Source organism: Hydra vulgaris, chromosome 07 (assembly GCF_038396675.1).
Source record: "Hydra vulgaris chromosome 07, alternate assembly HydraT2T_AEP".
NCBI classification, from domain to species: domain Eukaryota; kingdom Metazoa; phylum Cnidaria; class Hydrozoa; order Anthoathecata; family Hydridae; genus Hydra; species Hydra vulgaris.
The window spans coordinates 14,615,001-14,630,000 of record NC_088926.1 but is presented as its reverse complement, the minus strand read 5'-3'; the positions used below and the strand labels follow the sequence as shown (position 1 = coordinate 14,630,000).

Below are 15,000 nucleotides of genomic sequence, written 5' to 3'. Positions count from 1 at the left end.
TTTATTTTTTCCAGCAGCAAACTCACCTTGCGCTTTTATTTGACAAGATGCGTTCTATTTTAAGATATTAATAAGGTTCAAATCTAGTTTTTTCTCAGAACATGTAATTTTACTATCTTTTTTGACGGCATTAAAATGCAGCGATCTTTCTCTTTTGAATTTTTAGACTTTCTCCCAGATCATAGAGACCTTTAGGCAGTACCAGCGAGTTTGTATTTCATCACCAAACTACTATTGACTGAGTTTTGTCGTTTAAAATGTTTTCCAATGCTTCTGTAAGACTCTCCTTGGTCATCAACTTCAATAATTTGTCCAATTTCTATGTCTGTTAGTTGTTTTCTAAAATATTAAATATGTCTGTATTAATCCTTTTTTTAGAGATTTCGTTTATATATATATTAGTGTAAATATATATATTAGTGTAAATATAAACACACTTTTTCTGTCCTAGATTTCTTACTATCAAACCCAATTTTTTTAGTTTTGCTTTATGATACATTGTATACTTAAAATCTAGAAAAAATGCTTTTTTTTTGCACCCCACTGTATATATGTGTGTGTGTGTGTGTGTGTGTGTGTGTGTGTGTGTGTGTGTGTGTGTGTGTGTGTGTGTGTATGTGTGTATATATACATATATATATATATATATATATATACATATACATATACATATACATATACATATACATATACATATACATATACATATACATATATATATATATATATATATATATATATATATATATATATATATATATATCATCCCATAATTTTTTTTTTGACAACCAAATTACATGCGGAGTGGCTAATGAGTGGCGTAGAGGTCATATTTATATGTCAAATTTTTTTATTTTGTATTTTTTCCTGTTAGAAGTGTTCACGCCACTCGTTCAAAGTTATGCACTAGACAATTTTTGACCAAAATTGCAGTTTTCAACACAACAGCGCGAATCGATTCTGATGTTGAATCCAGTTAATTTTTTCATTTATATTCTCTTCATGTGTTCCTATACCAAAAAAAACACTGTGCTTTTCGAGTTAAGAAATATATAATGCCTACCGTTCACTGATTTTGATAGAAAAATCAACATTTGTGTTATTTCAAAGTGCCTTTTTGTTGATCTATGAGAGGTGATTATCAGTCATGGTGCAATATTCATTTTTTTTACTTCTTATAGGTATTAAATGATGTTTTAAAAAAAAACTTTTATTAGAACCTAAGATCAAACAAAGCCAAACTCAAAATGGTTACCCCCAAAAGATTTGTTATAGAACTTTAAATATTTTGCTGTAAATTTAACTAGATCAAAATAAGTTGATATATTTCAGAAAATATCTACTTAGATTTTGTGTGTGTTATTTTAAGTTCTCATTGAATTTTAAGTGCTTATCACAGAGCACCGCTGGAAAATTTTTTACTAGTAAATGTCGTTTATATGACTAAACTGGCATCAATCCTCGGACCTCCGATATTAAAGTAAGAACTCTAAGTACTGCCATATAATAAATTATTTTCTTTAAGACAAATACCTCTAGAAAATACATAATTTAAATTTTATTTAAATTCATTTACAACATTTAGAGTCTACAGTACGGTAATTCAAATTATTAGAAATATAGGAAAGGTTATGAATTATTAACTCACAGCCAGTAGTGAGGGAGCAGGCGTTGTAACTGACTCCTTGTATCTATTCTTCGTCTTTTTAAATGGCTTTTTCCAAGAGTTTTTCATTTGGAGAAGGTTCTAAAGTTTTTCCTCGCTCTTCGCACGCTCTACATTATCTTGAATGAGTTTTACTGCACGTTCTGATGAGTTGTTAACAACTTTGACAGATTTTACAAAGTTTTGAAACTCATTGTATCCTGGAAATTCTTTCCAAAAAATCTGAGGGAGTCTCATCCATAGACATTTTTCAAAAGTATGACCTAGGATATCAAAAATTAACCAGGAATCTGGCGAAATATATGATTCAAGACCTGGTGGTTGGTCTATATTAAACAGAAAACTGCTATCAGAAGGGATTTTAGCTTTGGTCCTACCTGTTCTTACATTTTTAATGCCACTCCGTTGGGTTGAATAAAGAACTTTTGCCATCTTTTCCATTTCGTTGTAGTGATCTTTATTAGAACATGCGCCAGCACCACGGTTGATGGATCCAAATACCACCTATGGTTTCGCCATGATTTTAATACCACTTCTGCGGCAGGCTCATACGAATTGTAATGGCGCATCTGCCAATAGTTTTGTTGATCCTAAGAGTGTGAGTTAAAAATAATGCAATATAGATAGTAAGTAAGGTTGATAATGACACGTCTAACATCTAATGTAATAAGTGTCATTTATTTATGTCATTATTCTAAAATAATTATATTCTAAAATAGTTGGGTTTTTTTTGAAACAAATTATTCTTAAATTATGAGACTAATATATAAATATTTAGGAAATTAAGTTTTACTTCAATAGCTGCAGAATCAGAAAACTCGCAGGTCAAAAACCACGATGCCCAGAAAAGAGAAATGTAGTCAGCCATTCTGTTGATCTCTTTGACAATTTCATCACTCAGAAAAAGAACCTGTCTGATCTTAGGGAGAAGCAAATTGAACTTCATATAGTACAATGCTTTTACCATGAACCTGATGTGTGAAATAGCTCCAGTTTTGTGAATTTTATACCTAACTGTCTGATCTTCAAGGAACATAACTACAAGCTCTGCTAGTTCACAATCTTTGTGCTTCTCAAAAGTCTAAATGTATATAATTTTTCAATTTAATTAGAAACTTTTATGTTTCTTCTTTCTATTTTGCTATAAAGTTGTTTTAAAGTAATATATTTCTTTATTTTAACCTTACTTTAACTATTTCTTAACTTGTTTTTATCTATCAGGTCCTTGCAAGTTTTGAATGCCAATAAAGCCTGCTTCTCCAACCAAGTACCCTTAACATTTTGGCGATTAAATTTCAACAGCATCTTCTCATTGTTTGCATCAATACCATGCCAGTTCAGCTTTAGAGATTTAAATAGTTGATTTTCCAGTCCAACAGATTTGTTTACTGCAACTTCATTGCAAAAGTGTTTTATATGGAGCTCTCTTACATGATGGCGGCAGGCTAAATACCACTGCTTTGATACCACTGCTTCAAACACTGGCTCCTTTTAAATAGCCAGTTTTTGAAGCAGTGGTATCAAAACAAACTCCTTGGATGAACTGCCCTAGATCAAAAGAATCTAATAGATTTTGAATTGCTGTGAACTGAGCCTCACCACTGCCGCGTTCCAACCCTGGAGCGCCTAACAGATGGGACTGATTGCCATGCCTTATAAGCACACAAATTTGGTCTTTTGTCTCATCTATGCTACCCGTATAATCTTTGATAATTTTGCCATCAAAATGCGTAATGATGGGTTTGTCACTCTTCTTAACCATAGTAGTTATGTTTACTCTAAGAACACCAGCATCTTTTCTTATTATTGTATCAAAAATCTTGTGAGTTGAGCTGTGGGATAATATTACGTTTTCTATATCTCCACCAGCATTGCAAAGAAAAGAAGAGATAAGTGCTGTTGCCTGGTTAGTAGATACTCCCATCCCAATAGCAGTTCTGGCAGTTTTTGAAAAAATGTCTTTTGGTACCTTTAGAGTCATATTTTTAACTGTCTTCTTCTTTGATGCGTTACCAATCTTAAAATCATCTTCGGAACATGCATCATTAATCATTTCACTTTCAGAGGAAAATCCGGATAAATCATGGAAAATTTTTTTAACTATACCAGAGGTTTTAGAGTTATTTCTTGATGCAGATCTATTACTAACATCTACAAACCGACTGTTCAATGCTCCAATCACCATCTTTCTGCAATTTAGCTGGTCTTGTATGAAGGTTAAATCTTCAATCTTATCTGCTACCAGTCCTTAGCCTATTAGTCTTTAAACTACATTCAAGAAGCGTTATGTCTTCTCCAGCCCAAAATAGTCCTTTAAATTTAATTAGGTAAGAACAAGAAAAAGTAAACTATTTTCTTCACGATAAATTAGCTTAGTACTGGCTGTTTGACTAGAAAATGTTAAAATTTAATATTTATCCCCTACCTGTCATTGATTTCTCTAATTTATTTCTTGTCTCAAGATAACCAATTCCAATTTTTTTCTGGGATTTCTTCAATACTATGTACTTTTCTACATATTTCTTGACATGATACATCATCCTTTTGTCACTGATGACTTTGAAGCCAGTCTTTCTCCAAGGAATTAAAATTCCGGAAAGGATACAACTGACATTGCAAAATTCATTGTTTGTTATGCATTTTAATCTTATGCATTATGCATTATTATCTTATGCATTATTATCTTATGCATTATTATCTTATGCATTATTATATCTTATGCATTATGCATTATTAATGTTATGCATTTTAATCTTAAAAACATAACTTATTAAATTGTCTTTACTATATTTGACATAAAACATGAAATAACGTTCTTATTGTTCAGGGATACACCTCAGTTACTTTTGTTGTCATAGCTAGCTTTAAAACAAAATTTCATAATGTTAATCATTGTTTTATAACACTATAAGCATTTTCATAATTTGTATGAAGTTTAAAATTTTTTAAAAGTTTATTTAAAATATTATAAATGTTTAAATAACCTAATTTATTTACTATAATTATAAAATGTAACATACATTATTATGTTATGTTGTTATAATAAACTTACTTGAAATAATAGGTTTTTTAAGATTAAAAATTGTTAAGTAGCTTGATAAACAATTGTTTTCTAAACTGCGCTTTTTTTAAATATTACCAGATTTTTAAAGTACCACCTGGTAACAAATTTCTAAAGTACCACCTGGTAACAAATATGATAATAATAAAAACGCGCACAATCGGTATGGATAAAAAACCTTCCATTCTTTGTATTGACGCAATTAAATTGTTAAAGGTTTATAAATTTCTATTTGCGCTGATCATTTAATAATGCCCATAAAAACTCAAAAAATGTAAAAAAGTTAAACTTTAAACAAATGGCGCGAGTATAAATACTTATACAGAATTTAAAAAAAAAAGTTCATTAACAAACCAATACCTTGGGAACATTTTGAGACACTCCGTGAAATAAAATTCGTTCATGAGGGTCAAAATGGGATGGCCTAATATATATATATATATATATATATATATATATATATATATATATATATATATATATATATATATATATATATATATATATATGTATACATGCAGTAACGGTAGAGCACTCACCTCATAAGCGAGAAGTTGTGAGTTCAATCCATATCATGTCCCTGGTAGTACCACGCTCAACTTGTTTCTCTGCACAGCGACCTTGTTCTTCAAGGTTTGTGTTTTAGAGTTATAGAGTGGAGAGAAAGTTGTAACTTCAACTAAAGTAGCCTTCTCAAATATAGTGGCCTTGGGGAGGTGAATTAAAATAAAAAGTAAGTAAATTAACTTTAAATTTTTATTTTTGTGACTTGCAGGTGGGTTCTTCAAATATATTGTACAACTAAAATTTTAAAATGCCAACCTAAATCTAAACAGATTTTTCAGAAAAATAAAAGAAAAAGCAATGAGTAATGAAAAAAATTAAGTAAATTTTTTAAGCTAAATATGCATTTATTGATATATGTGTAAGTGTGTGTACATTAATCATTTAGGGATTTGCAGTACTTAAAAATCTAAGACTATAATGAAAATTCCAAACCAATTGGAATTATTCATTTTTCTAGCATTTTCAACAACTGTATACTTTAGTGGAAACTTTATTCTGAAATTCTATTGTAAAATCACATAATATTTATTTTATGCATCTTAACTTGACCTTTAAATGCGGGCACACAAATATAACCACCTACCCCCATCATCTCTCTGAAATCTGACATTTCTTAGGGAGAAAACAAATAAAGAAATCACATTTACAAAAATTGCTTATAAATAACTTATTAGGTGGTGTAGTGTGACAGACAACTGTTTCCCATTACCACTTTTAATGTTGTACCTTTAAGGAAAAGTTAGTAAAGGTGATAAAAATTTTGCCCCAATCATTAAATGTTTTTTCATTTATTCTCTTAATTTGCGTCACATAGAATCAATCCTTTCCTAATCTACTTTTGATTAGTATGAAAAAATGATGTGTTTATGTTTTATGTGTACTATTGTTTATTACTGTATTATTTTCATAAAACAGTAATAAACATATGGTACCAGACTCACAGTGGTATGAAATGCTTGAAAATGCAAAATAATTCAAAAATGATAATTTTTATAGACAAGCTCAATTTTTATAACTTTATAGTTTTCAAACTTTCAAGAAAGTATACTTGGAATAATTTCTTTCTAGTGCACTGAATTATTACATTTCGTCCCATTAAAGCAGCCAGAGTAGAAATCAAACTATAGAAACTAAAAAATATCAAAGTATTTTTACTGTTTAAGGCTAAATTTTTTAATATATTAATTTCGGTTTTATAAATTTGGAGATAATTTGCAGCAAGATTTTTTTAAAAAGAAGCTCAATGTAAAGGGATTAACTTGAAAGTTACAGAGAGTAAAGAATGCCAGATCATTTTCAAAATTGACCAAATTTAAAAAAAAAAACTTAAAAAATTGGTAATCCTGAATAAACAATCATAATTGGTAAAGCTAAAGTTAACCATCTAGCTTGGTACATGATAAGTTTTTTCATTGAATATTTTTGGGAAACAAGACCTTTAATTATTCCAATACAGTATTCATAAAAGCTTACACTGGTCTGTACTTAGATCAGATAAAACAGCAGGATTTACATAGGAGTCACTCTCTGAATGAATTTGAAAAAATTTGTAACTGGTAAATTGCTTTTTGATGCTTTTTGACCAATAGAGTCCTAACATCTCTTTGAATCGCAATGTTTACCGTCTATTTCTGCTATGACGTGGCAAAGTGATAACTCATTTTGATAAAGTGTACATCCTATTAAATGAATTCCACGATTTAAAACCTTATCTAAAGAGATTGCTAATCCACACCAGTATTAGCAGAAGTGTTATCAAGTATAATGGCTTCCAAACTTCTAATGCTATTGTATTTTTCGAGTACTTCAAGTAACTGAGCCACCATTGTAATTCCTACTCCATTTTTTATTTCTATATCATTTAAATAAATTTTTGAAAAAGGTTTACTTTTTGCAGTAAAAGATAGGTGATGTTTATCCTTTACTGTTCTAGTAATAATAGGTTCAGCTAAGTTATACCAATATATGAGCAAATGTATTTTTGTCTTTTTTTCTATATATTCCAATGACTTTCAAGTGGAAAACATTTGAACATTTTTTTATTACTAATTATAGATGAAATATGCTTTTTTGTATTAAATATCTTTTTTTTTAGTGATAACTTGAGATCTATCGTTTTGAATTATTATTTAATAGTCTATATCTAAGCAACTTTTGCTTTCTCTTACTTATCTAAGTGGCCTATCTGCCAGTTTCCAAATGGCTCTTGCTTAGCTTTTTGGTCTTTTAAACACTCTCTTACTAAAATTTGAACCTTTAATTTAAAAAAGAATCTTAATGATTTAGAGAAAATTTTTAAATTTTTAACAAGTATAAAATTAAAATATAATATCACAAAGAAGAAAAAAAAAACTGTTTGCTTTCTTCACAAAGACAAACATAGTGCTTGTCGGAACAACCCTTGCAATAAACATATGTAAAGGGTAATATATAATAAATATTTGATGACATAACAACATTAAAACTTTGCAAAAACTGCTGTAAAAGTTGTTATCAGTTTAGTGACAAATTTTCATCATATTTGTTCATAAATATTCTAGATTTTTAAATGTGTATTTTTAACTTCAAAAGATATATAAAATAACTTTAAAAGGTTTTTTTCCAACCAAGAAACACTAATTTTATGTATTGAAGCTTTAGATCTTGCTGCTGAACTTTTTGAAATGCTCTGTATATCTTATTTCTTAGAGGTTTCTCATTTATAAGTGGAAGATTTGAATTAATGTTAAGTTATTTCATAACTCATTTATAAGTGGAAGATTTGAATTAATGTTAAGTTATTTCATAACTCATTTATAAGTGGAAGATTTGAATTAATGTTAAGTTATTTCATAACTCATTTATAAGTGGAAGATTTGAATGTTTTGCCGAAGTTTTCTCAGTTATAAAGGCTTTTTTGATCTTATAACAAGTAGTTATCGATCTTATAACAAATAGTTATAGTTATATAAATAAAAATCTGTTTATATGAGAGGAAGTCACTAACCGGTAGATGCAATATTATGTGTACTTTTTTTTTGTGTTGCCCAGATCCATATTTGCATTCATATTCAAAATTTAAGATAAGTCTGAAAACAGATATTTAATAAATAATTTGTTAAAATCCAGTATCTTAATATTTTATCCACGTTAGATTTAAACAATATTGTATATTATAATATACAACGCAATATCTTAAAACATTGCAAAACTCTTTTACAAAAATTAAAAATCATTAAATAACGGAAACCCAATTAAAAATGGCACTTTTGTTATTAATTTATTAATTTTTTGATGTAAAATGAAGTTTTATGTGCCGTTTTGTTTTTGCAATATTTAAATTGACACATAAAGCAAATAAAGTAAAGCTTTTGGAAAAAAAGAAAAAAGTTTTGAAATTTTTTAAATTTATTATGTTTTTGTATATAAAAAAACATTTCCGAAAATGAGCCGAATGTTGACTTATACTTGGTAGTGGCTTAGTGTGCATATATTGGTTATATGTGCATCTAAATAATGTAAATTGTAATCTAAAAAACTTGAATGATGTAAAATATATAAAAAATTCAACTTATTTGTGTATTTTATTATTAATATTTATAAGAAAACTTTTTATTTTAGGTGGCAATTAGCAATGCAACTACACTTGAAGAAGTTAGAAAGTTAGAATTGTTATTACAGCAAGGTTATGTACCTGGAAAATCAATTGTTATTGATAGTAGTGAAGAATTAGGTTATGGTGAAATTAATGAAGTTGAAATGGACGAATAAATATTATAGTAGACTCATTTTAAAAGATTGTATGACTGTTGTATTAAACTTTTATATTTTACACACATCTTTAGACTCATATTTTGAACATAATTTCATTTATTATTATTAACTAGTTTCTCTTTTCCACACTTTTTAAACATTTTATTCTGTATTAAAAATATCAAAGTAATTAAAAAAGAAATTTTTATATGCTAGCGGTGATGTATTGTCACATAAAGCTTTTTTGAAATTTATTTTCTTTATTTTTATTTTGTTATTGACCTACCGTCTATGCTTATTTATATAATAAATTTAACAATAGAAAAGATATGCTTACACAAAGTGAACGTGTTGTTGAAGCTGTTCTTTCAATTGTTAAAAATCGACATTCACTTGGATCTTCAATTGAAAATCTTGATGTTCCTGTTTTATTTCCAAAGCATCAATCTCGTTTTATTGCATTTACTTATGGTGTTACTGCAGTTACTTTAATTTATGGTGTGTTTTTTATGAACTTTGGTAGTCATAAACATTGTTTTTCTACTATTCGTGAACAAGCATCGAGAGCAATATCTTCTTTTACAAATGTGCAACCTGATGAACAAATAATTATTGAGCAAAGAGTCAAAGAAATAGAATCACAAATTAAACAAGTTTCAGGTTATAGAGATAAAAAATGATTTTACTCAAATTTGTTTTCAATAAAATAATATTTGATTTTTTTTTTAATTATCATTTTCTTTTTCTTTTTTTTTTTGATATCAATAATTTTACAAACAATAGGGGATTCCGGATTGTAACAAAATTTACTAAGTGTATTTCTGACAACTTTGAATTTTTTTTTTTAAACAAATTTTGTGGTAAACTTGGCTTTAGTAAGGTGTGGTAGTTGACCTTAACTACCACAACATTGATGACAACAATAGTATATAGATTATTATATATAGATAATAATTTAACTAATTCTGAAATAATTAAAAGAAAATGAAAATTATGTTGAAAACAATAACAGTGAACGAAGCAAGACACACCACAAAGCAATAAAATAATGTAGTGTTTGTAAGTAATACATCATTTATATTAGCAGAACCATTAGAAGTATTAATAAAGTATCATGGATTAAGTGATAAAGAATTTCTTTTTTCGAAAATGAAACATCAAAGGCAAACTTTTGTCAAAAGCTAAATAATAATATTATTTGATCTAATATTAATGTTACAGATCATTTTATGTTAACTATAAAAATTTAAGCTTTTTGATTTCCTTTATTTAATTTTTTTTTAAAATACTTTTTATAGTTATTAATTTTATAAATTAAAAAAAAAGATATTATAATGGAAATATTTAGAATTAAAAAATAAAAACTGCACTGTTGAAACTAGTCCCGGTCTCCCCTATTATAAATTCTGCAAAAATAAAAACAAAAAGTTTATCACATGTATTTTATAATATTTTAAGATTTGTGCATATAGCTGTTAGTTAAAGATGTTGTGTTTTTTTTTTAACTATAGTATTTAACCTCTGCATTCGTAGTTTTTAGATTTTTTGGACCTATTATATAGTTGTTTCGTTTTTACTTAATGTATTCATATGCGTTTTAATTTGTTTTGCTTTATTTATATATTACCGTCTTTTGATCATTCTAAAATTCTATATTTTCCATCTTTTGGTCATGCTAAAGATCTAGCTAATTGTCATGATATAAAAAAGTCATGAAAACAAAGTTATAAAAAAAGTTGATTGAACAAAAAGCAATGGTTTTATAGATGTGTTTATTTAAAATACTGCAGATAACCTGATAAACTTTGTGATTTAACACAAATTAATAACTTTTTTAGATATATTTCAGTAAATTAATATATAATAAATATTATTTAGGAGATTAAAACATAAATATATTGAAGTAAGTTAAAACTTAAATATATTGTAATATATTAACTTATATAGTAATAAATTATATTATAAAAAGCTAAAGCTCATATATATTTTAGTAGATTAAAACAACAATATATTTTGGTAAGTTAAAATTTTAATACGTAATATAAAAAAAATATTTTTATTATGTTATGTCCAATATAATAAAAAAATATTTTATTATGTTATGTACAACATAATAAAAAGTTTTTATATTATTTAATAAAATATAAAAAAAGTTTTAAATTTATTTTATAATTATTTTTTTCTGATGAAATTATTATTTATTATGGTTTAAAGTTAATAATAATATTGAGTTTAATTCTTTTATTATTAAAAAAAATAAAGTTGTATTTATCAAAAGCATGCCAATTCAACATTCTAAAAGATTGAAGGGACCACAAGAAACTCTACCATTAACGTCTCTTTCTTGCAAAATTACTACTTCAGCTAAATCATGTTCCCAACGACAGGATGGACGCGGAGAAAATGAAATAAGACCGATGTATCTTAAAGCTGGTAAGCTGAACTTTTAGATCTTTTTTATAAAAAATAATGTTAAATTGAGCTCATTGTTAATGCAGATATTGTTCAGTTTACTACGTAAAATTTAAACACTGATTTGTGATTCATATAGCAGATTTTTCCGGATTTTTTAAATATGACCTAGATGATCTATATATTAGTATAATATTTTTAACTATTGGTCATTAACAAGTTTTTTTTCCACTATTCGTTATAAACAAATAATTATGATTTTCCATTATTAGCCATGAACAAAGTTAAAATTAATTTAGAAACCACTACAAACGTGTCATTTTGTAATTTGTCGTGTTGATTAAGTTTAAAAAATTTCTATATTAACAAGTTGAAGTTTATTACTCTAATTGGAGAGAAATAAAGAATAAAAATGTTTAAATTTTTAAAATTATTTTTCAAATTTAAAACAACTTTAAGACTAATATTAAATTTAAAAAAGTTTTTCCTTATTTACTCATAGGTACCATCCATCAAGCTAATGGTTCTTCTTACGTAGAAACATGTGACACTAAGTTAATATGCGCCGTTTATGGACCCCGTGATAATCCAAAGCGTCATCAGTTTAGTTCAAAAGGAAATATATTTTGTGAAGTAACTTTTGCTCCGTTTTCGTGGCACGAAAGAGTTTCCAATCAAGATTCACTTAGTAGGGAATACTCGTCTGCTATTGTTCAAGCTTTTGAATCTGCTGTTTGTCTTGAATCTTATCCAAAGGCGCAAATTGATATTTATATTAACATTTTAGAGTATAGTGGAAATTGTTTAAGCTATGCATTTATAGCAGCATCAATAGCTCTAGCTGATGCCGGCATCGAAATGCTAGATTTAGTCACGTCTTGCGAAACCGCTTTTTCTAACGAAACATCGATTCAACGCGTGTGTGTTGATCCAAGTAGCGAAGAAATTTCACATAGTAAAGGACGCGTAGTAATTGCCTATATGCCTTCATTAAATAAGATATCTTATTTATCAATGCAAGGCGAAGAAACAATTGATGACTCAATGCAAAACGTGATCATCTGTATTGAGGGGTGTTTACGTATTTATAAATATATGAAAGAATGTATTATGAATTGGACGTAATAACTCAATAAAAATTATTTTTCGGATTTAGCACTAGTTTCTTCATATAAAATATATTTTTACATATACATATTATTTATATAAATACTTTATATACCTTTAAATTTTGACTTACTTTGGCATATATATATACATACATATGTTATCATTACTTTAAATATTTTTTATTAATTCTAAAAATACATGATTAAATAATTAAAGGTTTAAAATTATAAAATAAGATTTTAACTGTATCTGTCATGTTTGAGTGCAGTAATAAGTTCTACTGCTTCCAAGTGATGGTAAAGATATCTCAACGTAATTTTAAGTTTCCAACTTTTGTTTTGATTTCTTTGCGCCGTTTTTTTTTTATTGACTTATTGTTTAGGTATTTTACGAAATAAACTCAATAATAGTTCCATAATTATATCCTAAAATTATTATTGCATACAATTTTTTAATTATACATTTAAAAAATGTCAGTTCAGCGCCAAGCAAATCTGTCACTAACCGATTAGGCGATCGATTCATCAACGGCGATTTGAATTTTTTTAAATTTTGAGTTTTTTAAAAAAATATTTGAAAATTCTGTACAAAAAGAACTAAATGGCTTTTAGCGGAAGAAGGAAAAACCGTTGCAGAGGATTCTCTCAATTTGGCTTAAATGTTTGATGAGTGGAAGCGCTTTAAGTCGTTCCACGCACGATTTTTTGATAGCATTTTAAGCATTTTAGCAATATCGTTTAAAATGTTATCAAAAAATCGACGACAAATCTACATTGAATGAGTGAAAAAATAGAATCTAAAGTTAATAATAAAACTTGATATTAGGCCCGGATCCCTGCATATAAAGGGGCATATAGTAAGAAAAAATATAACCTGGTGAGTATATTTTATAATAATTTTACTTTTTTTTTAGATGTAATATAATCTAATACTCTTTAACTAAACCATGTATAGCACTTAGGTGCAATATTAAATATGTAAATAATGTTACTCATATGATCAAAGCGCTCAAGTCGGAAATCATAATGCCCCATTGCATGGGGTACGTTGATCTTTTGTAGGGCTGTTGTAAAGTATGTAAATACTTACATGCTACTTAGCATGTTCGTAAAAATTTTTATTAAAATATTGATGTATACTTTAAGACATATTGTTCTAATTTAGTTATGTAATTAATAAGTTTTTATATCTATACCGAGTTGTTCTGAGTTTACAAAATACTGCTACGCTCAATAATGTGCTCCCATCTTCCCTACTGCTCTTTGAACTATTTTTTTTCAGAGAGATTGGCTTATGCCAGTCTTACACCATCCACTTGAAAAACATTTTGTTTCTTCGCTGCTTTTTCAAGATTTAGATGACAACTTCAGAACTGGATTCTGTATACAATGCTGTCAACGTGACTGGTAACGTTAACTAACGTATACAGAGGCATGAACAAAGCAAACAGCTCAAAATTAAATAAATTAAAGAAACTTTTTTTCAAAATCTTTTTTATTATATCAATCATATATATTTCTGCATATAGATTTTACATTCATGGTTATTGACAATTAGTTAAAAAACTAATGTGAAGTAAACATGCTAAATTATATAATAATATAATGATTAGTTAAAAAACATTAAATGATTTATTAAATACAAATTAGACATACTCCAAAAAACAAAACAAAAATTAAAATACAGCAGGTTAATGCAAGTTAAGTATATCTAATTATAATAATCAACATTTAGCTAGCAAAAAACACAAGATAATAGTATTATTAAAATGAATATAACACAAATTGGAAAAAAATAAATAAAAATACAATACAAACAAGAAACATTTTGCCAACAAACAAAAAAACAACGGCATAAAAAAGTAAATGAAACTCACACATTAAAAAATAATTTAAAAATTTGATCGCTGTATCCAATTCTTTCTTCGTTAGTTAGTTCGAAGTTTATTTGTTTGCGTAAGAACTTTGTTATTATAATTCGATTTCTTTTTTTTATTATTATTATTATTTCTTTTATTTTCCTTTTTTTTCTTCCTCTCTTCTTTTTGGTTTCTATACTTCTCCTTTATCTATTGTTTTTTTTCTACTTATTCGTTTTTTATTTTTCTATGATCTATTTCTATCATATTTTTTTTTAAATTTTCATTCAAACATCTTTTTTTTAAAATATAAAATATGCCTTTATAAAAAAGCTTCCGCCATCGTGGAAATCATTGCATTTGATTGTAATATTTTATTTAAACTGTAGTCATTTACATTATGGTGAGTAAACTATAAATGAGTTTAATTGATGAGATATGGAAATAAAAATTTTTAACAGTTAAAAGAAATTTTGTGAATATTTAAATTTGTTATTTTGCTTTTCCAGGGGAGGAAGGGAGCAATTGCCCCCCCCCTTGCCCTCGCCCTTGCTTGCCGGCGCCCATGAGAACAACTTAGATTTTTTTTCTCTT

The 15,000-nt window shown here is 27.3% G+C and overlaps 2 protein-coding genes across 2 annotated transcripts in view; both read left to right on the top strand.

Annotated features, from left to right (window-relative positions):
* LOC100215441 (U2 small nuclear ribonucleoprotein A') overlaps positions 1-9,749 on the top strand; it is a 39,123-nt gene extending 29,374 nt beyond the window's left edge. Inside the window, exon 8 of the mRNA XM_065801148.1 lies at positions 8,895-9,749. Within this exon, the coding sequence (XP_065657220.1) occupies positions 8,895-9,044 (150 nt within the window). The 3' untranslated portion in view covers positions 9,045-9,749. The remainder of the gene's footprint in view (positions 1-8,894) is intronic.
* The window catches only part of LOC100207150 (exosome complex component MTR3), a 33,660-nt gene extending 21,071 nt beyond the window's left edge, over positions 1-12,589 (top strand). Inside the window, exons 2-3 of the mRNA XM_065801147.1 lie at positions 11,289-11,459; positions 11,941-12,589. Of these exons, the coding sequence (XP_065657219.1) occupies positions 11,306-11,459; positions 11,941-12,563 (777 nt within the window). The 5' untranslated portion in view covers positions 11,289-11,305 and the 3' untranslated portion in view covers positions 12,564-12,589. The remainder of the gene's footprint in view (positions 1-11,288; positions 11,460-11,940) is intronic.
* Positions 12,590-15,000: the final 2,411 nt, after the last annotated feature.